This window comes from Sylvia atricapilla, chromosome W (genome assembly GCF_009819655.1).
Source record: "Sylvia atricapilla isolate bSylAtr1 chromosome W, bSylAtr1.pri, whole genome shotgun sequence".
NCBI classification, from domain to species: Eukaryota; Metazoa; Chordata; class Aves; order Passeriformes; family Sylviidae; genus Sylvia; species Sylvia atricapilla.
In genome coordinates, this window is record NC_089173.1 from 8,471,961 (window position 1) to 8,497,685 (window position 25,725).

Below are 25,725 nucleotides of genomic sequence, written 5' to 3' on the forward strand. Positions count from 1 at the left end.
CTGAGGTGGAAGCCTAAAGTTGACAAGTCAAAGTCTGCACTACAGAAATTTATCAAGTTTGGCATCTTCTTTCAAAAGTCTCTGATGATGCTTAAAACTTTAGTGGATTCACATAGTTGGAAATCAAATTTTTGAAACACTGGTTTTATAAAATGTTCTGTGGTGTTCCTCTAAACACTACCCCTATTTTCTGAAGGAGCATTCTTCCAAAAATAATCCTTTACTGAACTTTGTCATAGGTTTGAAAAGGTAGTGGAAAAAGAAAAGGGTGACTGTGGTTAAAAATGCATGCAGAAAAACTAGAATAACATTCTCAGCTACTACAAGAAAACTTTTAATTCAAAATTTATTTTAGATCTTTGTTGCTACTTTTAACTGTGTGCATCCCCATGCATTGTAGGCAAAAATACCAGTGTGAAGTCACATGTATAAATTTTTAAAATGTATGTGCAGATGTTTTCCCAGAAATGTTCATTTAGAAATTGAAGACTAGATAGATATCTGATTGAAAAAAAAATTATTTGGCAGTTCCTATGTGCCTTCATTTCTCAATACCCAAGGAAGAAATTTTGAGCACTATTGTGGATCCTAGATTTCAACAAAACTTAAAAGCACTTTGCATTATTACTTAGGAGAACTTTTCTTAGTCTTTTTATCATGTAATATATCTTTCCTTAACATGAAGTCTGTAATTTCTGTGTTGTTATTCACTGTTTTGTTTCAGTTTTTTTACTCTTATGTTTCAAATTTAAACAATTTTGTTTAATAGTGCAAAATATGCTTGTCTTCTTTATAAGCAGAATAATTCTGCAGCTAGTTTCAGTTCAGCAACCACCACATGCTTCTACTTAGCTTTCATTCATATGACTAATCTGACATTCATGGAATCAACTGCATGATTTAAAGTTAAATCACTATATGAATGGGTTGTATACAATTTTTAAATGGTCACCCATAATGCACCTGGATCTCTCACAGTTCAGTTGTGTATGTGTCTAGGAGAAAAAGCTGGAGAGTTGAAGGGGAACTACTGACATAAGTTTCTTAGTTATAAAAGGGTTTTGAGTCATCTCTAGCATCTTTTACCACAGCAGAGCTTCCTTCAATTCATTGTGCTAAACAATTTTTTTCAAGTTGTAACTGATTGATGGATGAGGGCTACAAAACAAAGTATCCATGAAGGTATTTGTTGACCAAAAGTTTAGAATGACAAAAAATGCACTTAAAGGACAATTTTTATATTTTATATCTCATTTAAACACATTATCTTTTTTTTCTTCCTTCTTTTTTTAATTAGGAACTGTCATTGTGAGTTTATTACTTCAACAAATATTCAGGTGCAATAAGTTCATATTTCATTTATTAAAACTAAACATTTCAGAATATTTTATTTCAGTGCCATCAGCTTCACTTAAAATGTAAAAATGGTACTGCATCTTTTGAGTGAGGAAACAGTGGTGAATATTTTACCCAAAAAAGTTTTTGCTATAATTTTTCAGCAGACATTTCAGAAGTTACTGGTATCAAGTTAGAGATTTCAAAAGATACTGCAATTGAAATTTTTGACCCATAATGTACTTTGGTAATGCTCAAAATGTTTGGCCTTTGTCCATTTTCATTTTTTCCTCTTTTAACATATTTACAAAGGGCAATGAATTCACAGAGAGATATTTTTTTTCTTTCTAAGCAGAAGAGCATTTTAATCCATTTATATGTTTTGAGGGGATAATACGCACCCTCTTTCCCTCCCTCCTTCCTCCATCTTTTCTGTCACAGAACTTCTTCAAAGAGGAGTAACCTCAATGACAAATCTTGAAGGTTGGGTGGGACATCCTTTGGATCCAATTGGCACCCTCTTCAGTAGCCTGATTGAAGCCTGCAGGGTGGATGATGAGAGCTTCCATGGATTCTCAGACTTCACGGGTAAGGCCATGCAAAGGGAGCAGTCTTCTCTAAGTCTTCAGTAACCAAAGACATTTTTCTACCTTACCTTTCCCAATTAAGTTCAAAGTCAGTGTCTTTATAGTATAAGAACTCACATTTGCATTCCCTAAGAAAACACAAGGTAGAGAAAATGTTTAAAGTAAAACTGTTATACGAGGCCTTCAAAAATTACCAGTTACTCATTCTTGAAGACAATTCAGTATTTTACACTTGAAATAAAACTGAATAAGAATTTATAGCAGCAACCCTCTTTACATACATTGTTCTATCTTCTTTTGGAGAAATTACAGGAAATCACAGAATTGTTGAGGTTGGAAGGCTTCTCTGGAGATTGTCCAGTCCACCTACTCTGATCAGAGCAGGGTCACCTTTAGCAAGTTTCCCAGGACTGTGTCCAGCTGAGTTTTGAATAGTCCCAAGAAGGAACACCATACTACCTTTCTGGGCAACCTCTTAGTGTTTAACCATCTTCACAGTAAAAAAGTGTTTTCTTATACTCAGATGGAACTTCCTGTATTTCAGTTTGTGCCCATTGCCTCTTGTCCTGTCACAGGATACCACTGAGAAGAGTCTGTCTCTGTTTTCTTTATTCTCCAATTAGATATTTGTATATTTTGGTAAGATACTCCTGAGCCTTTTCTTTTCCAGGCTAAACAGTCCCAGCTGTCTCAGTATCTCATATGGGAGATGCTCCAGTCCTTTAATCATCTTTGTGGCCCCTCACTGGATCTGCTCCAGTAGGTCCATGGGGAGCCCAGTACTGAACATGGCACTCCAAATGTGGGCTCACCAGTGCTGAGAAAAGGGGAAGGATCATCATCTCACCTCCAATCCTCCTATGCAGTCCAGGATAATATTTGGCTTCTTAGCTACAAGTGTACATAATACTTCAAAGTGATGACAAAGCACTTAAAATTTATAACATACATGATCTATAAAGTACATGGTTTTTAAAGGTTATGAATTAAAAAATAGCACTGTAGTATTGATACATGATTTCAGACAGGATGTATATGCCCATTCTAACTTCAGTATTTGCTTCTCAGGAGCTTAACTGATTTGTTCCTTATTCTCAGTCTCTTTCCACCTCTGTGGTAGTTTCTTATCACCTTCTGTGTGGTCAGAAACTTGAGTCATTCCTCTACCTATAGATCCTTTATATGTACATCCCAAATCTCCTTGGGGCTTTTCCTCAAAACTAATTTTATTCAATTAGATTTTCTTCAATAAACTTCTAATCCCATATCCACCAATTCTGGAAGAAATTTAATTAAAAAAATCAGATTCTTTGCAATTAGAAAAAAGAATCCAAAACAACTCCATGAAATAAAAGTTGTGTGTGTTGAAATGTAAATTCCCCCTACACTCATATATACAATCTACTAAATGTATTTTGCCATCTCATTTGCTGCAGCTGTCCATGTCCTTACATCTCTATGTTGCAACTTTTTGTTCCCAAACTAGACTGTAAACTGCTAGAGGTTGATATAGCATTTTGTCATACGGTGTATTGGTGATGTGCCAAATCATTCAGTAGTACTCTTTAAAGCAATTATGGCTTGGTCTGTGTGGAATTTACAAGTAATCTTTACTAAAAGTAGCATTTCTAGTGTTAATAAAAGTCAGAAACATTATGCGTGTTTATCATAAATGCAACTAACAAAAAAGCATGAAGAGAGCTTTAGCAAACAGAATGCTTTAAAATTGTGGAGTTCCCAGGCCTACTGTATTTGCATGATCCTACTAGCTTCAACTGAAATCTATGCAGATGTATAAGCACCTTCCCTTTCCACTTATACAACATCAAAGCTTTAAGGAGATGCAGAAATAGGTGGGGAAAAAAATTGAAATAGATCATTCAATGTTTGCCTTATTAACACAAAGCTGGAGAAACTGCCTTTCTCTAAATCATGCAGTTTAAAATGAAAACTTTTATTTTTACTAGAGTGGATTTTTTAAAACCTATTTGTTTTGTGTATTTCTGAGATGTGAAATTGCATCAGGTAGTTTATATTGGATGATTGGATATTGAGATTGCACTCATAATTAAAATATTTTTTAAAAATTAATACTGGCAGAGGAAGCATTTGAAAATGTGGCATTATAGGCAGATTATGGATTTTAATGATTTCCTGATGTGTTGTTTTTTGTGTTGCCCTTTACAGAGAACATGGGGCAATGCAAATCTCTGGAGTACCAGCACCTGCCTTCACACAAGTTTTTAGAAGAAGGAGAATCTTATTTAACGCTGGCTGTGGAAGTAGCATTGATAGGGCTGGGACAGCAACGAATAATGCCAGATGGCTTGTATGCACAAGAGAAGATTTGTAGAAATGAGGAGCAGCTCATTTCTAAGCTACAGGAAGTTGAATTGGATGATACTCTGGTGAAGATTTTTCGAAAACAAGCAGTCTTCCTATTAGAAGGTAGCTCAACGTAAATGCTAACTGCTTTTTAAAACTGTCTTCACTTACACAAGCCCACAGAATTAGTATTCCAGTGGAAACTGCCTTATATACTTAAGATGTTTTTTGATGTAGAATTCCAGCAAAATTTTATTTCCAATCTCTTATGAAAATCAAACATACTTCAGATATCGCATGACTGTAGAGATAAGGCATCTACTAACCTATAAGCCTTTATTTTTAATTTTTATTGCATTTTCTTTAGATTTGTTCAGTATCCTAATTATACAACCCAGGCTCATAATTGAATATTATAGACATCAGTTATCATCAACAGTTCTTGGGTAGTAAATTTCAAAATGTCATTTGTATCCTGAAAAAGGACTGGCAGCTTTGTAAATGTATGAAGATTTTTGCCTCTATTCCCCAGTGAAGAGCTCAGAAAATTCACTTAAATTTGCTGGACAGAAATATAACATTTCCTTTGTAGCAAATAGGAATATGAGTTGCCTCTGAAGTTTGTATCATACCTGAAAATTGAAATATATGGACAAATATTAAGGCTTATGGCCTGGTCTTGTGACTAAACTTTGATTATGACAACTTGTGTTTGGGAACTGCAGTTGTGTATTGCAATAAATTCTGTACAAAAAGTGCATGGTTTTGCCTTAGCTTTTAAAAAGGCTTGACATATAACACTTAAGCCTTATTTTCAAAGAGTATTCTTGTGGGTTCTAAGATTGCTATTCTAGTTTTGGGGGGTTTTTAACTGGAGGAAAAGAAATATAAGGAACTAAGTATCTAAAGGCATGGTCCAAGTTTTGAGTGCTTTCTCAAGGGATGATGGGGAGTTTGATATTCCTCTAGGTAATTTGTGAAGATTGTTACACAGCAGTCAGGTTTTGCTTTCTTTCTGTAAGACATTTGTCTTTTAAAACTATTCCTTTAATGGAGGAGATGCAGTTTGTTGCTTAGGGTTCTCAGCTTTGAGTCACTATTATTGCCCAGATCCTTAAAGACTGGCACCTACTGGTGGTACCATTTGAAACTGTAGAGAAGCTGCATCATATGGAGAGTTGCTGCTTTATGGCCTTTGGACAAGAATAGCTTCTTGCTGGATCCAGCTATTCACCACCATAGATGGATCATATGGATTACAAAATCAATTTGTTGCATCTGTTTACTGGTCAGGATGCTGTGAGGAAAAGGCAGGATTTCTCTCAAGTATTCTCTGATACTTCTAGGTTACAACTGTGATCAGTGATATACTTTTTTTCTTAGAGTAGTAAACAAGCGATCATAGCAGCAAACCTGCTAAACTAGCTGCCTACAAAATTACTGTGGTGAGCAGCATGCAACAATGGTCTTGCATTACTGTGTGTTGAGAAATCTGGCTTTTCTGCAATAACTTAAGTTTACTCTAAATTAGGTAGAAACTGCCGAATCGCATGGAGGAAAAACTCTGCAGTGATTAAAGATTCTAATCATATCAATTGTGGTTTTATAGTTGAAGTTCTGTAGATATGGTAAAGAAAGTTTATTCCAATATTAGGCTGTATTCTATGCTGTTAATGAAGGTTAATGCAGATTAATGCATGCTGTGTGTAGCTACCATTTGAATGCATGGGAAAGCAGAACTTGACTGTGTTGCAAGTACTGTTCTATTTTTTTGCTTGACTGCTAAGTTAATGGCAAAAATTTTTTTTCATATAAATGCTTTGTCATTTATTCTTTGTCTTCTAACTGAGTTTCTGAATGGACCACCAACTGGCAAACAGACATGAAATGGCTTCTTTCATACAAGCAATGCCAGCTAGTTTTGAATGGCTTTCAATTTAAAAAGTATGAGACTCACTGTCACCTACTTAATCTTCATTGATGTTTCGATTGTCATCAGCTCCAGCTTTCAGAAATGCCCACCTATGGAGCTCAGATTTTTTTTCATGCCTAGTGATTTTTATCTTTGCATTTTGTGCTAAGGCATCAGTCAAAAATATTGCTGAAACAGCTGTGCTGGTCTAAGTTGTTAACACCTCTCTCTCATCGAGTTTGTCATCCCATGCAGCAGAAGTGGTTGAATAAATTTTGTGAGTACTCCTCATCTGCTTCAGTGAATGGTCATTCTTGTTAGTTTGAACCACTGCTGGAAACTATGACACACGTGACTGCAATGAAGAAGTGTGCTCACAGAGTCATTCATCCATCCAAGTGCAGTGGGTTGGAATCTCTAGTAGAAGAGGAAGTGGTAACTTCTAGGACTGCTGGCTGCTATTTGTGCAATAATTGTCCAATAATACTTAATGTAAGATTCCTATTCTGTATCTTGCGATGTTTAACATCTGAACCTCTAGCCACTGAAGTAAAAAACTGCTTGTCACAATGTTCCTATTAATATGAATAAGTTTTAAGGTTGCAGGAAAAAATGCAAAAATGGAATTCCTATGCACTATGAATACTAAGAACTCAGCAAGCAGTTTCACGCAATTGTTTATAATTGTCATTTTTGTTGTCAGTCTTAACACTGCTGTTATGAAGTACTGCACTGAGTGTGAGCAAAATCTATTGCCCCAACAATGGGAATAGTTTCCCCACAACAAATATAATTTTTAAGATTGTGTGGCTATAATAGACTAACAAAAGCAGCTTTGATTCAAGATCTGACCTAGTCTTCTTTGGAGACTAAGTCTAGATGAAAGGGTTATTTAAATGCCTAATGCCAGGTGAGACATTAATAAGGATCAGGTGCTGCTGGACTGATTAGTCATGTAAATTCAATTGAAGATACCTGGTTTTCCACTGTAGCCACTTTTTTTTTTTCCTGTGGATTTGCAATAACACAGTTATGCACCAATAGAGGGTACATAGGAATTAATGTACACAATATAACTACACAGAAGCAAAGCTACTTTTGCATACCATAGATTTACTGAATGAGCCCCATGGAGCCCTGGGACCATTCTGTCATTTGTATATGCACTGGTAGTGTGCTTAGTACTATATAATTTGCAGTGTATCCTGTTGTCTCAAAGAATAGATGGTATTTAATATACTTGTAATATATTTTACGGACATATCAATAGACATTTACCTATTGTACAGCAAGCTGTCTCTGAATACCAACTCTAACTCAAGGTGTAATGAATGGGTTCTAAAGGTCCAGAAGTTGAGTTTTAACAGTCTGTAAAGACTAATATTCTCTTTTTCTTTCCCACAGCTGGACCATATAGTGGTTTAGGTGAAGTCATCCATCGAGACAGTGTTCCAATGCACACATTTGCCAAGTATCTTTTCACCTGTCTCCTACCTCATGATGCTGAATTGGCATACAAAAGCGCACTGAGAGCCATGCGGTATGTATTCACAAGTCATCTAGAAAGAACACGAGTAGCAGTTTGAAAAATTGGAAAAAGCTCGGTAGTTAAGACCTAGCCTTTTTTTCTAAAAGCACTGTTCTGTTTAAGGAGAAATTACTTTGTGTATTGGGTTTAGTGCTGGCCAAACACCAGCGCACCCACTAGAATTATTTACTCATTTCCTGCTGTGAGATAAGCATTAGGAGGACAAAGGCAAAACAGGCTCAAAACTTTAAAGGGCATTAAGAAAACTTTATGAACAGAATTAAAATAAAAAAAATAAATCAGAATAAAACTTTCAGAACACTTCTCACCCCACATCCTCTTTTCTTTCCCACCGACAATGTAAAGAGACAAAACCTGGGACTTTAAGTCAGTTTACCACCTCTAGAATAGTCTTTCTTCGGTTCTCTTAGGGAGAGGAATCTCTCTTGCCATGCCATGGAGACTTCTCCACAAGAAACAGTTCTCTTGTGGCTTCAGTGTCACAGCGAATCAGCTGCCCAGGAAAGGAAAATCTGTTTGCAGTGTGAAAATCCCTCCCATGCCTTGCAGCTTTCCCACAGCTGCTTTTACGGGCCATGTCAACTTATGGGGTACTATTTTAAGGATGAGCTGTTCTAGCATAAACACAAAAGTTCTCTTCATCCATCTCTGGGAAACAGAGGTTTTCTTCTTCTATTCCTGGGGCAAGGTTTCTCATCTCTCTCATTTCTCTCTGTTCAAACTTCTCACTGGATCAAAGCTACTGCAACATCTGCTTATTTCAACACTGATGTTTCTGCTCATGGCTGTAGTTAAAATGCTACATCCCCCAATGCATTCCATGAATTACAGGGAAAAAAACAAAGTCCGATATATCAAATATATCTTCATCAAAGCCTTACAAAAGAATTTCAGCCCAAGAGTAAGGCATCTCCTCAATCCTCTCCCATCTAGAATTTGACTCCTTCACTGACCTCAGTGTCCCATGTTGTTTTCTCTACGTGTCTTCACCCTTTCTTTTTCCTGATTCAGGAGAGAATTGGTGTTTGTAGGTTCATTTGTTCTCAAGCTTTATCAATTGAAACAGTTTTCAAAGAGTTCTGCAGCACTGAAAGGTTAATCTCATCTAGGCTCTGCATCAGAGAGATTGCAGATTGCTCATTGTGCCTCTCCCTGCTGGTCATGTAGCCTCCACTGACACCGTGCATGCCATGCTGTCTGCTGGCTCTACTCAGTGATTTTCTTCATGCGGAGTGTTGAAAACAAGAAAAGCTGCTGCTGCCCTTTTTGTCCTGTCTGCAGCATGGCTGACTAAAAAAAGCTAAACAAAGTTCATTGCAAGCCATGACGAGGCAGCCATGCTGTCTCAGTTGTGCTGATTTCGGCCACTCAGTTCCAGCCCCGTGGCCACTCCTGGTCTGGGATGGTGGTGGCCATTCCCGGCCCTGGCCACTCCTGGCCTCGGGGCCACCCCCAGGGCCAACTGCGGGGCCACTCCTGGTGCTGGTCCCAGCCACATGGTTGCTCCTGGCATTGGGATGGCCCCCTGGTGGCATGGACTGGCAGGCTCTGCTGGGAAGAGGCTCGGCCCTGCTGGGAAGGGGCCCCAGATGCCCTGCCGGGATGGGGCCCGATGGGCTTCCCAGGAAGGGGTCAGCGCTGCAGCAAAGCTTGGCCTGGCCCAGCCCGGCTCAGCCGTGCTGGCTGCATGGCACCAGCCCAGCCAGTTACCTGTTCAAAGGCAAGAAGCAAGAGAGCTTTTCCTGGGCTTTGTTAGTTTCTAAATGTGTTTTTCCAGAGAGGCGTGTTCAACTCTTCTAAGTGGTTTAACTGGGTGTCAGTCTTCAAAAAAATAGCCAACTGATTGGTTCTTCAAAACTAGTCAGTTGATTGGTTCTGCCAGGTCCCCACAGGGAACCACTCCCACACCCTGTGGACTCCCCTCCCCAACTAAAAACCAAACAATGTTAAACCACAACAATTTGGTTCTGTCATCTCTAAAAGCAATTGATGTCTGTACTAACTACAGTATAATTTATAAATGTACAATTAATGTTTATATACAATTATAAACCAACATTCTATGTTACAAATCCTTCTAAAATTCCACTACTGGGACTTGTGGTTTTGTATTGAACAACAGCTTTAGCACATGTGTGTGTTCTTACTGATGTGGTTGCTTGTATATGATGCTAGTGGCAAGGAAATGAGGAAAGAGGCACCTCACCGGCAGTCTTAGCATTATCTGCTGCTTAGCTGCTTCCTCCGACTTTATGTACTGATCATGATGTCATATGGTCTGAAATATCCCTTTGGTCAGTTTGAATCACCTGTACCGGCCATGTCTCCTCTTAACTTCGCATGCACCCCCAGCCCCTCCCCAGCATGGCAGTACAAAAAGCAGCAAAGACCTTGGCTCTGTGTAAGCCCTTCTCAGCAATAATGAAAACATCTCTATATTATCAACCTGCCACCAACCTATCAAACAAGCACACTCTAGAAAGCCAAATGAGGAGAAAATAGTCCCATGTTCAAAGGACTAAATCGGTAGGCATGCATAAGAACAAAACATAGCTACCATCAAGTCAGGCCAAAGGTCTGCTTAGCCTGTTTGGTTTTTTTTTGCCTCCAAGCATGTCTAATAGTGGGTGTTAGGGAAGGAATGTAAGAAATATGAGAAGCAACTTTTCATACTTGCTGCTTACAATTAGAATTTTTCAATTAGAATTTTTAGAATTAGAATTTTAAAAAGATCAATTTTATAAAGTACACTTGTGTCCTTGTATTCAATTTCAGTTACTACCTTAAAGTGTTTCTCAGATACTGTGGGGAGTTTTCCTCCTTAAACTAAACTACCAAGACCACATTGAAAGGCTAAAATAGACATCTATAAGTAGCTTTGCACAGTGCACTGAATGCTTCAGCGAATGTTATGACAACATGCCATTCCTCTTGAAAAAGTATTTGGGCTTTCCCCAGAAACACATCATAACTGATAACTTCTTTTCTGGAAATTTCCTTTCTCAACTGGAAAAACAAGCAAGGCACTGAAAAGTCCAAATCTCTAGTTGATTATGGGGACCTTCAGCCATCTTTTGACATGAAGGTGCCATCTCAGCCAAACAAGTTACTTCTCAAACAGAACAGTATAAGAAAGAGTTGTCTGTTAGTTTCTGTGTGGTAACATCACAGGAGACATCAGCATAACCAAGGCTGTTTGCTACAGCTGTCTTGGTATCACTTTTAAGGCAGATGGGAATTCAGCTTTTTATTATTATTTACTTATGTATTTTTAATATTTTTTAATATATTTGGCACTCTTAAGAAGTGTGGACTGCTATCTTGAACTGCAGTGACAGAAAATGCAGACACTTTCTATTCCATGTCTATCTGTGTTCCTCAGAACTTCTCAAAAATTCTTATAAAGAACGTTGGTTACTTTTTCCATTCATGCCAAAGTGATACTTCAGTATACAAAGCACTCCTGATACAAACCAAATTAATAACTAACTAAACCTAAATTTTGTTTTTAGGGGGTAAGGCAAAAAGAAAGCAGGAAGATAGAATGTTGTAGTGGGTTGACGCTGACCAAACACCAGGTACCCACCAAGGTCGCATTCTCACTCCCCTCCACAGCTGGACAGGGGAGAGAAAGTTTAACAAAGGGTTCATGGGTTGAGATAAGGACTGGGAGAGATTGATCATCAAATACCACCACAGGCAAAACAGGCTTAACTTAGAGATATGCATTGAATTTATTACACTAACAAAATCAGAGCAGGATAATGAGAAGTAAAATAAAACCTTAAAAACACCTTCCCACACCCCTCCTTCCTTCCAGCTCTGCCTCCTACCCCAGCAGCACAAGGAAACAGGGAATGCGGGTTATGGTCAGTTCATCACCCATGGCTTCTCCCACTGCTCAGGGAGAGGAGTTGTTCTCCTGCTCCACTGTGGAGTCCCTCCCATGGGAGACAGTTCTCCATAAACTTCTCCAATGTGAGTCCATCTCACAAGCAACAGTTTCTGCAACCTGCTGTAACTTGAGTCTTTCCCACAGGCAACCATCCTCCCCAAACTGCTGCAGCATGAGTCACTCTTCCACGGGGTGCAGTCCTCCAAGGACAGGCTGCTCCAGCATGGGAGCAGGGCCCCTGTCTCCATGGGCCTCCCTCGGGGTCACAGCCTCAGGCATCTGGCATGGGGCTCCTCCATGGGTTGCAGATGGATCTCTGCATCCCCGTGGATCTCCATGGGCTGCAAGGGGACAGCCTGCTTCACTGTGTTCTTCACAACGGACTGTAGAGTAATCCCAGCTCCAGTACCTGGAGCACCTCCTCCCCCTCCTTCTTCACTGACCTTGGTGTCAGCAGAGTTTTTCTTCTCACATGTTCTTACCTCCCTCTTCTCTGGCTGAAATTACAACTGCGCAACAATTTCTATTTTTCTTTCTTAAATATGTTACCACCATTTCTAATTGACTCAGCCTTGGTCAGTGGCATGTGCTGCCTTGGAGCAACCAGGGATTGGCTTTGCCAGATGTTGTGGAAGCTTCTAGCAGCTTGTCACAGAAGCCACCCCTGTAGCCTCCACAACTACCAAAACCTGGCTGTGCAAACCCAGTACAAATGTATGTCTCATGTTTGTGAGGTGGAATGGATCAGAAGAGAGAAATTTAACCATCTCTTCCTTTATGGCATGACTAAAATGTTTCCACATAGAAATCTGCATGGTTGCTCATGCTTTTATAAGCGTTCTTCACTTGAACATTTATGAAAGAAGCTAACTTCCCAAGATGACAGCTAGTTGCCCTGCAGACACAAGTGTTTAGTGTTAGTCTACACAGGTCATTGACCCATGATAGCAACTCTGGAGTATTTTGCCTCTCTGCATTCAACATCATCTGTTGCTATGTCTTTTTTTTTTTTTTTTTTTTTTTTAATCTTCTTTTAGTGTGTGGAACACTCAGTGTGAAATCAATAGAATCTGAGACTGTAAGGCCTTTCATGCATGCACCTCAGGGCTGCAAGGACAGGGTGTGCTATCTTTGATGGTCACTTGTCTACAGTTCTCTGCTTGCAGCATTGAAACATATGGAGTACAGCCTTGGAGAATGTGGATCTGCAGTGACCTAGCTGACTGTTCACTTGGAATGTGAACTCAGATGTTTGGCTTTGTTTGGCTCATTCCCTGTTAAGCCTGAATTTCAACCAAGGCTGTGTGAGTCAGCCTTTAATGGTGATGTTTAATCACAAAGTAGCTTTGCTAAAACCTAGCTAATTAATTGATGTTTCAAAGGACAGAAAAGTGAAGAATGCTAAATCTGCTTGTGCTTGCTATTATGTTCCCTAATCTTGCCAAGATTGCATGAAAGCCATCAATTCACAACAGCATTTCTTTTCACAGCAAAGGAACATAGAAGCAGGCAATGAAATTCAAAGTGATAGATTTTCCTTTCATGACCTTTGTCTATTTACTGTTACTCATAACCTAATAATCCTTTTTGCATTATGTTAGTTAAGGTTTTTCCTGTTTTTTGAAACAATTTAATAATGCATTTTTTTTCTCCCTCCTCTGTTCTTGAAAAAAATCAGCTGGAGAATTTATATGTATTTTATTTTTACATATATAAAACTATATAGAGATGTCTCAGTAGTACTAGGGAAGAAATTTGACTCTTGATACAAAACAAAAGGGAAGTATCTTTTTTCATATTAACATGCACATTATTATTGGTAGACTACAGTTTAAGGACTTAAAATTACTTCATATTTGAACAGCAAAATGGGGTTTTTTTTTGTATGTCTGAATTTATTGAAAGGTCAAAAACCTTATGACTTGTTGAATATCCTTCTCCCTTACTTTGAGCATATGCAAGTGAAGAAAGCATATTCCAAATATTGGAAAATACTTATATGTTCTCAGTATGATGGAGAACTACTCCACTTTCCTTCCTGAGGACTGTGGTTCAAAAACTGAAACAAGGCAGGGGAAAAAAGCTTCAACTCTATGGATGATGCAGAAAGTCTCTGCTTCCTTGGTTAGTGAATGGCTGTCATGGTTTAACTCCAGCCAGCCACCAAGCCCCATGCAGTCATTTGCTCATTCCCCCACCAGCAGGATCAGGGAGAGAATCCGAAGGGTAAAAGCAAAATAATTCCTGGATTAAGATAAAGACAGTTTAACAGGTAAAGCAAAACACATGAACACAAGCAAAGCAAAGCAAGAAATTGATTCACTGTTTCCCATGAGTAGTCAGGTGTTCAGCCATCTCCAGGAAAGCAGGACCGATCAAGCACAATGGTGACTTGGGAAGACAAATGCCATCACTCCAAACATGTCCTCCCCTTCCTCCTTCTTCTCACTTTATATAATGAGCATGAGGCCATACAGTCTGAAATATCCCTTTGGTCAGTTTGAGTCACCTGTCTCATCTGTGTGTCCTCCCAACTTCCCATGCGCCCCCAGCCTCCTCACCAGTTTGGCAGTGCGAAAAGCAGCAAAGGCCAGAAATCCAAAACATAGCCCCATGCTAGCCACCATGAAGAAAATTCACTCTACCTCAGCCAAAACCAGCACAACTGCTTAATTGTCCTGTGAATTCTTACAGATGCCCACTGATGTAGGCAAGTTTGGCAAATGGACTTTTAAGATTCCCCAAGAAAATAAATGGTTTTTCAATATCTTTATACCCAAAACTGCACATTTAATGGTTATTAAGGTCGAGTGTTTTTGTAGCTTTAGTTTTGCTTATGAGTAATCTAATATAATAATGATTTGATGAAAGAGTATTTCTTTCTTATTCCAGGTTGCTAGTATTGGAATCTATGGCTCCTTTAGGAGATACGTCCCGTCCACACCACATCGCATCAGTTGTTCCAAACCGGTATCCCCGCTGGTTCACCCTAAGTCACATCGAATCCCAGCAGTGTGAGCTGGCATCTACCATGCTGACAGCAGCCAAAGGTACATTGCTGTCAATTACGTACTCAACTAAGTGTATGCTTTTAATATTTCATGAAATAAACAGATTATAAAACTTGTGTTTAGGAATTCAAATGGCAGTCTGACAGGAGCTTGAAATGGGAAAAACAAACTGAACTGACTTAAACCTGTCACTTAATTTTCTAGAAAAGTGGTTAAACTAGCTAGATAGTAGCCAGATGGGCTTGATTTGATGCTGATGAGACAGCTTTTTGTTCTTCTGACACAATATAGACTGTGAAACCCAGGAGTAAACAAATCACTTCTAAAATTCACAAATTATGACTTTTGGCCATGTACTACACTAGCACCATCAGGCACTAGAGGAATTTGTGGTCTTGTGTCTTTTGTTCATGTAATTTCGTTATGGAAGGTTTATAAAATCAAAATATGCATAATTGAAATATTGTACTATTTCGTAGCAAAGGCAAGCTCAATTATAATGCATTTCTCTATGTTTTGGAAGCTTGTTCTGTTTTGGTGATTCTGTTTACACCTTGCAGGTGATGTTCAGAGGCTGGAAACAGTGTTAGAATCCATTCAGAAAAATATTCACTCCTCATCACACATCTTCAAACTTGCCCAGGATGCATTTAAAATAGCAACACTCATGGACAACTTGCCAGACATCACTCTTCTGAAAGTTTCTCTGGAGTTGGGCCTTCAGGTATTTCCTTCGTTCATTATTACTACAGTAGAAGACAGGAATTTGACCCAGAGTACTTCTCTTTAAGTCACTGAGGAGCCTCTCAAAGATCCTCTTTGGTCTTTGTCTGGAATTCTTTGATTCTGTTTTCTGATGTAAAGCACAGTTAACTGGAAAATACAGAGCAAGGATCTGTTCAGTCCCTTTGCCATTTGAGTGGAAGAGAGAGCTTGGAGCAGCTGGCTGCAGGGCATTCCTCTGTTCAGGGGTAAGAAAGGACTAATGCAGTGGGTTTGAGAGTATATGTAGGGATGGCTAGAGAGCAAAATTATTCTGCTTGCCAGAAATAATAGTATCACAGAATAGTTTGGGTTGCAAGGGACCATTAAAGGCCATCTAGTCCAACCCCCTTGCAATGAGTAGGGACATCTTCAAACTAGATCAGGTTGCTCAGAGCCCTGTCCAACCTTACTTTGGATATTTCTGGGGATGGGGCATCTACCACCTCTCTGGGCAACCTATGCCAGTGTTTTACCACATTCATTTTAAAAAACTTCTTCCTTGTATCTAGTCTGTATCTACTCACTTTCAGGTTAAAACCATCAGCCCTTGTTTTATTGTTACAGGCCCTACTAAAAAGTCTGTCCCCATCCTTCTTATAGGCCCCCTTCAAGTACTGAAAGGCAGCCATGAGGTCTCCCCAGAGCTTTCTCTTCTCCAGACTCAACAGCCCAAACTCTCTCAGCATTTCCTGATAGGAGAGTTGTTTCATCCCTCTAATCATCTATATGTCCCTCCTCTAGACTTGCTTTTGCAGATCTTTTCCATGGCCTTGAGACATTTCTTGTCATTCCTCCCATTTTCCCTTCCTTTACCTCAAATGACACTTGGTAACTGCTTGATGAATTACTAGAGAAAGCCAAGGTCAATCATAATGACCTGTTTCAAGGCAGACTGTACCAACAGCAGCCCTGTCACTTCTTTCATCAAATCATGCACTCCACAAGTTGTAGAATGGTTATCTGTATCAGTCTCAGCCTGATGTGTGCAAGAACCTCAGATCAGTTTTTGGGTTCTTGTGAGAGACTTCACATATTAGGTATCCGGAGTAATATTGCCTTACACTGATGAATCTTGGGGTTTGCACAGTTCATTTCAACAAAAATAAATCTCTTCATCCCTCTTCAGGGAGTTCTTAGAAACAAGAAAAACAAAAACTCAAAAAAATTCAATGATTAGAAAGCCATTTATTACTCTGCTTCAGTAAACAAAGATAAGACTTCTGGGGAAAGGATATTATCCTGGTTGCTTCTCATGCCAAAGAAAGCTACTATTTGACTATTCTAGATTTTCAGAAGCTAAGGTCAGAAAGCTGAGACTGTGTGCTTTGTGCTTTTTCCTTTCCTATTCTGAAGATTGCTGTGGAAATCTGCTCTCTTTTTATTTCCGTCACATCACGTTTCTGGCTTAAATGTTTGTTTACTTGAGAAAGATCCTTATGATTGACTTGAAGATCACCTCAAGCATTTACCAAGTATTATTCAGTGGTAGCAGCACGCTTTGGATATCACTGTGTTCATGGATACCCCTGTGTGGGTGATGGTGTCATCAGAATGTCTTCAGTAAGATCTAGTGAAAGAAATATCATGAACCTGTACTTTCTCGTAAATCCAGTGTTTGGAATAAACTGGTGTAGAACACGTCCACTGTCAGCCCCAAGCTTACTAAGGTGTTTTAAAAACTACCTTTAAGGTAGTTTGCTTTCCAGAAGGAAGATGCATATCAGTTTTCTGGTAGTAACTCACAGCTGTATAGATTTCTACAGTAACATTTTTCCTATAGAAGTCTTACAGTGTCAGCAATGTCTTCAGTGGCCTACAGATGCTTTCCCCTCTCCTGCCTTCTGACACAATGGCAATTAGATTGTCTATGTTAGCTATCTAGTAACTGACTGCTTATGACATCTGCCCTATAAAACTCCATTTCTCCCCTCACATGACAAACTGAACAGCAGCATCCTCACCAGGCCAACTTGTCGTTGTTGGGCTGAGGAGGTGATAACAGCAATATCACAACTCTGTCAATGAGATTTCCGTGACAGAAAAACCTCTTATATTAGTCTAGATTTGGGAGTAATATTTGGACTCCTGGGTTCTTTCTCTCTATTTCTAATGGCAGCATGTGTTATGTGACTCAGCAGAGGGAAAGCATTTAAACTAGCTGTGGAAAATGTGGCCAAATGGACATGGAGCATCTCAGGTGTATTCTGTCCTTCAGAAGCTTACTGGCACAGACACTGAGATCTGCAGGTACAGGAGGGGCTTCTGTTTCTCCATTTTCCTGCTTCATGCTACATCAATGTCAGTAAGTATTACAACACACACGCAGACAGGTACTGCTGGCAGAACTGCTGAGCAAGTTAGTACAGGTGATCGCTTGATGCTTATTTAGTGAGTGTGCTGGTTTTAACACCAGCCAGAAGTTAAACTCCAAATAAGCCACTCCCCTTCCCTCACCCCACCCAGTAAGGGAGGGACAAAAGCAGAGACTATTGTTTGAGATAACAATTTACTGAAAGCACAACACTATGGAATTAGACACACACAATAACAGCAATATTTATAGCAAAAGTATACAAAAAGAGAAGATGTTTTCCCTACAAAAAGGTGTTCGTGGCCATGTTGGGAGGTTACAGGCTCCTTAGGAGGGATGGACAGGGCAGAAAAGGCAGGGGGTAGCTGACTGTGTAATGGAGGGGATGGAGTGTACAGAGCTGTTGTGAATGAGTGTTTTAAGGCCACTTAAAGAATCACTGGCAAAGGTATCAACAAAAACAAGTTTCATATAAAAACAACAGCATGACAAAGTTTGTGGCAAGGTTCACTCTACTACTTACTAGATGGAGAAACAGAGAAAAAAGCAAACAAAAATGCAAAATCAATCAAAACCAAAATAAACCCAAAACTATCTACTTGGAGGCTAGGGGGAGGCACAGACAAAAGGATAGGAGAGGGTAAAGATAAAAAGGAAAACTGTCTAAAGGCCCAACAGCACTTAATTTAACTTCAACTTAGCAGCACTTAACATCATTTAACTTAACCAATTACTTAAGTCAAAGAATTTAGCAAAGGATTCATATAGAATTTACTATACCACAACAGTAACTCACAGACCTAACTTACTTACAAATCTGTTGTGGTTTTGAAAACAAACCGAGTAAGAGGCTCTAAGTCAGAAATAAAATTTAATGAGAAGAAAAGGAAAATAAAATAGAATAAAATAAAATGAAATAAATACAAAAAGAAAAACTAGTGACAGAGTCAGAATATAACCTCATTAGGGTGATGGAAACAGTCTAGACGAGGTGGTTTTCCTGAAACAGAAATCTTGTAGAAAGGTCTGGTAGCTCCAGTCCTCTGGGAATCCAGTGGGTGAAAGCTGCTTCTACCGTCCCAAATCCCAGCTTATATCCAGGTGAGAATGCTTGGCTCTTCCCCATGGGTGGAGCATCTCACAATGGGATGATGAGTCATGGAAGAGAGCCTTAATGGCCCATTAAAGAGAGAGATAACTCCCGGAGGGAGTCATGCAAAAGGCATTGATGGGCCATTAACTGAAGATGGTGATAGAATACATCCTAAACTACAACCCAGGACAAAATCTAATGTACTTGAGAATCTAGGAAGAGCAACATTCCTGGTACATTTGCTACAGCATATTCACACTCTCACATACACAGACATAAAGAGTCTGTAGAAGATACCTGTGAAAAATTCCCATCTAATTCAGTGAAATACTCACTTCATATGCCTTTGCATCTTCTCAGCAGGCAAAGGATTGAGCCTTGAGGAGTAGGAGTATCAGCCCAGGATCCATTGTCATTGTTTGGTAATCCTCCGAGTATAGCAAATTTGAGATTGCTGACTCTGAAAGGCTCCACTCAGTGGGAGGTTGCTGGTTGCAGCCCACTGCAGTCTGTGAAAGCTCAAAGGCTCTCACTTTAGACTGCTGTTTATAGGCCCAAAAGACAGTGGACTTTGGTCATAGTAATTTTCCATCCTGGCCTCAATTTGGGTCAGTAACTTTCTTTGAAAGTTTGAGAACAAAAATATTATTCACTTTGGTTGCTATTTCTGCTGAACAAGTTATATTTCTTTAAGGAGTCTATGCAGCTGTGAGGGAAGATGTTGGAAAATTCTTTTAGCTATAGCACTGTATCCTGTCTGACTGAGGTAAATTTCACAGCCCTTACAGTGCTGTGCTTTGCATTGGTAGTTGGATGGGTGTTGATAACAGACCAGTGTTTTGGCTACAGCTGAGCGGTGCTGTCCCTCTGACATTCCTTCTCCCCCATCAAAGGGATGGGAGTGGGCAAGATCTGGGAGGGGGCACAACAAGGCCAGCTGACCCAAATTAGCAAAAGGGACATTCCATAGCATATGACATCAGCTCAAATATATAAAGTTAAGGGAGAGAGGAGGAAAGGCGGGGCATTTGTGATTCCTCAATGTTTGCCTTCCAAAGAAACCATTACACGTGCTGAAGCCCTGCTTCCCAGGAAGTGTCTGAACATCACTGCTAATGGGAGGTAGAGATTGACTTTTTTTTTCTTTAGTTTGTGTGTGCACAGAATCTTGCTTTTTTCTTTCTTTCACTCTAAAAAAACTGCCTTGTCTCACCCTGATGGTTGTTCTCCATCTTATTCTCTCCTCTCTCCCATTGGGAAAGGGAGTAATAGAGCGACTTAGTGGGCACCTGGCACTGAGCCATGGTCAACCACTACATGCACAATCCTGTATGAGCCCGATATCCATGGTTAATGCTTAGTTTGGTACCATGCAGTGCTTAAGTACAAATGCCAGAGATTATGTGGCCTTGTGTTAACTCCCTACATTTGTGACTAATAGTCTTGTGCTAGCTAATGCTTCCTTGTTTACTTATATTAGTGATTAATATGTACTAGCAGATGTCTTAGTTTTGAGAACAGAGATAGAGTGCCAGAGCAAAGAAGGATAAGAGAAGTGCATCATAACCTGACCACATATTTGAGATACTCTCAAGAAAAGAAGATTCATCAGAAAGATCCAGGACCATTAAAGGGATTTTGAGGAATGGGATGTTCCCAAATGACCCCCAAAGACCCTCCTAAGACCCCTACTCCTATCCAAATTAGTTCACATAAATAATTAGCATATATGCATGTATTCAGGAAATGTAATATGTAATAGAAATGTGATGAATATGTATTAGTTTCATTATATAACGAGCTCTGTTAAGTTGCTGCTTATGCATGCTTTGAGGAGAAATCCCCATGCATCCAGCACTGTTAATAAAGTAATGTCAGCTTTCTAACTAAACAAATTGGTTGGAGAGTTTATTTCCTAGTTTTTGGTGACAGTTTTGTAAAAGTTCTGTTTTAAAGTTTTGTAACATGATGACATTTTTCAGTACTTCTAAAGGAGTTGGAAATCCCCCCAAGCAGTAGTTATACATTGATCCTACTGAATCCCCTGCACTTATGCAGGAGGATGAATTCATCACTTTCCTTGCCAATAATACCCAGATGTTTCTGTCTTCCTCTCACTGAGGTAACATGGGCTGAATACAATCGGCATTAACCCTTGTTATTCCAGTCCACAAAACTACAACCAACAAAATTTATGTCTGGTTAACTTGAGGTATGTGGGTACTGTGGCTTCAGCAGTCCTTTCTGGTGCTGGTGATGGCTTGATTTGGCTATAGTAGATCCATAAATCTACTCCTTGCACCTTCACAGCAATTAGCAGCACTTGATATGGTTCCTTTCACTTTTGTTGGAGAGGTTCATCAGTCCAGGTTTTGAGGTACACCCAGTCTCCAGGTTGGTAAGGATGGGTTGCGATGTCCAACATCGTGGATGCTGCCAGCACAGCGTATCTGCGGAGAGAAAACAACACCTTCCCATGGGATATAATGTATTCTGTTAGACTCTGATCCCCACTGATTTGGATATTCCCTTTGCTTTCTCTAACCTGATATGGTCCCCTGTACAGTATTTCCTATGGATTCACCCTTTCCTTGGATGTAGTTCTAATTCATACCCTCAGTAAGGCCAAGGGAAGAGTGTCTGTCCTTTTAAAATATGATTCTTGTCAAATCTTGATAATTTGTCTCTTTATACTCTGATTCATCCTTTCTACTTTCCTGCTTGACTGAGGTCTTCATGGGGTGCACAAGTTCCATTTCACTCCTAACATTTTAGCTGGGTTTTGCACTATTAGCAATGAAGTGAGAACTTCTGTCTGATGACATTCCCACTGGCATTCCAAATTTCGGGATAATTTCCTTCAACAAAACGTTTACCACCTCCCTATCTTTGTTGGTGTGACAAGGGAAAGCTTCTGGCCATCCTGAAAAAGTATGTACCAGTGCCAATAAATACTTGCACCTGTTTTGATGTGGAAGCTCTGCAGTCTATTTGCCAATAGTCTCATGGACAATTTCCTTTCTTAGCAGTCACGGATGTTTGCCATCTATTTTGATGTATATTTTTCTTTAAACAGGTCTGGCACTTTTTAACAATGCTTTTCATGATTTGTATGCTCAACACTTGAGGCTTTCCTGCTTCTACCATAGACTCTATTCCCCAATGAGTTTCCTTATGTTGTTCCTCTGTGATTTTCCTTATAAGATGTTGAGGAATTACTACCTGTTTGCTGAGTGTTTTCCGCTGTCCTTCAGGACTCTTTTCAGCATCTAACAATTTTGCCAATTTCTCTTCTTCAGCCTGATAATTAGCAACCTCCTTGTCCAAATGCTGCTATTTCTCAGGTAAGGCTAATAGGGTGTTCCCACCAGCAGCCTCCTTGGCCACTTTATCAGCCAGACAATTTCCAGTATTTACTGGGGTGTCTCCAAATTGATGAGCTTTACAATGCAATATTGCCACCTTTCAAGGTTACTGCACTCCCTCTAACAATCTCTGTATTATTTGTCCATATTTCACCGGGGATCTCTGAAAGGCTAACAGCCCTCTCTTTCCAAATGGCTCCATGGGCATGGACCATTCCAAAAGCAAATTTTGAGTCAGTCCAAATATTTAGCATCTTATCCTGTGCGAGCTCTATCACTCTCATCAGTGCAATCAGTTCTGTTTTCTGAGCCAATGTGTTGGGGGTTAGGGTTTTGGCTTCTATTACCTCATGCTGAGTTACCACTGCATACCCTGCTTTTTGGATTCCATTTTCCACAAAGCTGCTCCCATCCACAAAGAGTTCCCAATCCCCTTTTTCCAAGGGAGTGTCCTGTAGGTCATCTCAACCGGAGTACACCAATTCAATGGTCTGCAAGCAATCATGGGTTGATTCCCCTTTTTTCCAGGTCAACTTCTAAGAACACTGCTAGATTCAGAAGGTTAGTTACTTTTAATTACACATCATCTTATTCTAACAATACTGACTTGTACGAAGCAAAGCAGCACAGTCTCCAGGCAGGTGCAAAGGAGAGCCCCTTTATTGCAAAAAAACAGGCCTTTTTAAGCAGTTAGCCATTTATCAGTTTACATAGTTTTAAGGCACAACAAGCCCAAGTCAACCAACCACCATACACCATGATGTGGACATGCGGCAGTCATGCAGCATGTCTCTCATGTCTCTCTACCCCTATTCCAGCTGAATCACTCTCCCATAGTTCCCTTCTACTTAGCATAAGTAGTAGGCCTGAGCCATTATTTTACAAGGATAACAAGGCCCTTATTTTATAAGGCTTTACCTATATGCAAAACTGACTGGTATTTTAACATCCTGCTTGGTGATAACCAGTGTCCTTTTTGTTTCAATGCTGCTGTAACTATCGGTCACAAAACCAGTCAATTGCTGTCCCAGGGTTAATTTTTTTGCTTCCTGGATTAGGAGGACTGTTGCCACTACTGCCCTAAAACAGGATGGCCATCCTTTGCTGGCATCATCATGTTATTTAGAAAAGTATGCAACAGGGCTTTTCCAGGATCCCAGCCATTGTGTCAACCCCCCAATGCCAAATGAGAACTTCCATGCACAAAGAGTTCAAAAGGTTTTTCTAAGTCTGGTAGTCCCAATGCAGGAGCAGTCATTAAAACATGTTTCAGTTCCTGAAAGGCTTTCCTGCATTCAGGAGTCCAGATGAGGACTTCATCCTTTTCATTAACTGCCTCATACAGAGGTTTAGCAATCAACTCAAAGTTGAGTATCCATAGGCAACCCCACCTGGGAGCATTCCCAGAAACGCTCTCAGTTGTCTTTTAGAAAGGGACTAATTCTCTTTTAGAAAGGGACTCAGGAATTTGATAGATCTTTTCTCTTTTCTTTCCTGGCCTAGACTCTTTTGTCCTTGTGAAAGAATAAATCCCAAATACAACACCTCTTGTTTTACAATTTGAGCCTTTTTCCTGGAAACTTTGTATTCAGATTGTCCTAGGAAATTTAACAAACTAATGGACAGTTCCATATATTCACTTGCAGTCAAGGAAGTTATTAAGATGCCATCCACATACTGCAGCAATGTTACACCCTCATGTTCTTTCTGCCATCCTTCTAATTCCTTAGCTAGCTAACTACCAAAAATAATTTGACTATTTTTGAATCCTTGCAGTAACAGAGTTCATACCAATTGAGTCTTTCTCCCAGTCTTTGGACCTTCCCACTCAAAAGCAAACCGCTCTTGGCTTTCACTTACTAAATGGATGCAAAAGAAGGCATCCTTTATGTCTAATACTGAACGATTGATCCGAATTCTTCAAGGTTGTCAATAAAGTATAAGGATTGGCTACCACCAGGTGCACATCCTGGACTATCTGATGGATAGCCCTAAGATCATGTACCAGCCAATGTTCATTCGAGTGTGGTTTCCTTACTGACAAAATAGGAGTGTTAAAATGGGACTGGAATTCCACAAGCAGTTTGTGTTCAATAAAAGTTTCTAGTAATGATTCCACTCGTTTCCTAGTTTGCAGTCTCAAAGTGTATTGTCTTACAAGTCTGGCATTTGGCTTCAAAAGGATCTTTACCGGTTCTGCATTCCTAGCTGTCTTGGGTTTTGTAACCAAAAAAAATGTTTATTTTATTCCATCTGTTGAAACCTGGCTGGGGAGGTGGTTTTTTTCTTGATCTGTTGTAACTCCAGACGGGAGGGGGTAACTGCTTTTTCTGATAACAAGCCAGCTGTTAAAGCCGGGTGAGGCATTGTTTCTTATCTCTGCTCAATCTTCCACTACCTCCCTGGGAAATCTTCTGTTAATGGGCCATTAAAGCTCACCAATGACATGACACATTACGTCATCTCATTGTAAGATACTCTACCCAGGGAGGAGGAGCCAAACCATTTCCACCCAGATAAAAAGGAGCCACAAGTCTCACCAGTCATCCAGTGTTCCCACAGGACTCCCAAAGGAAGACTGGACCCATCTCTGGACCCTTTTCTCTATGGGACCATCTCTACTTCCAACAGGACCACATCTGCCACTCCAGGAGGGCTGACTTTGGACTGTTTCCAACACCCTGACCAACAGGGTGTCAGGTTGTATTCTGACTCTGTCAGTGGTCTTTTGTATTATTGCATTTATTTTATGTTACTTTTTTTTTTTTCCTTCTTCCTATTAAATTGTATTTCTGACTTGGAGTGTCTCACTGGTTTTTGCTTTCAAACCACTACATATTTTTGGCGCCCAATGTGGGGCAAGAGGCACTGAGAAAAGTCACAATTACAATTTTGTATTGAAGAAGATACCTGTTCCTTATGATGCTCAACATGCTTACATCTGTCTTATACCTATCTCTCTATATTTTTCCACACATGGGGCACTATCTGCCAGTCTTAATGCTCCTGTGTAGACCAGGGTATGGTACTAAAATTGCTTTATTGGTCTATTATGTCCACTGCATTATAACCTCCGAGGCAATGAACATCATTCAGAATATATACCCAGTTTTGTTTGCTTGGCCCGGTCTAAGATGCTACATCTGGGGCCTCCACAATCGCACCCAGCTGCTGTGGGGAGGGGTAAAGAATGATTTTTTTCCAGTTTTTCAGGCCTGACACAGCAGTTTTTGAAAATATTGAGTACCCTCTGGATGCCAAGGACAGCATGATGTTATTGTTAGTTCTGCTTTGTCTTCTCTGCATGGCCCGCACCATGCTTAGAATCAAAATACTACATGGTGTGATGCAGCGTCTTTTTGAGGAAGAGGGAAAGGAAAAAAGAAGCAAAGCAACAGAGTCCATGTCCACGCAGACTGTCACAGAGAAGAAGCTAAAAGCAAAGCAACAAGGTCCATGTCTACACAGGTTGTCACAGAGGAGAAAGGAACCAAAGGTGCCTTCAGCATCTCCACACAAACCGTCACTGAACTGGAACAGCCTAAACTGGTAGCCATTGCCCCTGTTCAGAAGAAGA

At 39.9% G+C, this 25,725-nt stretch overlaps 1 protein-coding gene across 1 annotated transcript in view; it reads left to right on the top strand.

The window, feature by feature from the left end:
* The window catches only part of LOC136373304 (zinc finger SWIM domain-containing protein 6), a 99,863-nt gene that overhangs the window by 28,835 nt on the left and 45,303 nt on the right, over positions 1 to 25,725 (top strand). The window contains exons 7-11 of the mRNA XM_066338199.1: positions 1,777 to 1,923; positions 4,110 to 4,370; positions 7,564 to 7,699; positions 14,496 to 14,653; positions 15,175 to 15,338. Of these exons, the coding sequence (XP_066194296.1) occupies positions 1,777 to 1,923; positions 4,110 to 4,370; positions 7,564 to 7,699; positions 14,496 to 14,653; positions 15,175 to 15,338 (866 nt within the window). The remainder of the gene's footprint in view (positions 1 to 1,776; positions 1,924 to 4,109; positions 4,371 to 7,563; positions 7,700 to 14,495; positions 14,654 to 15,174; positions 15,339 to 25,725) is intronic.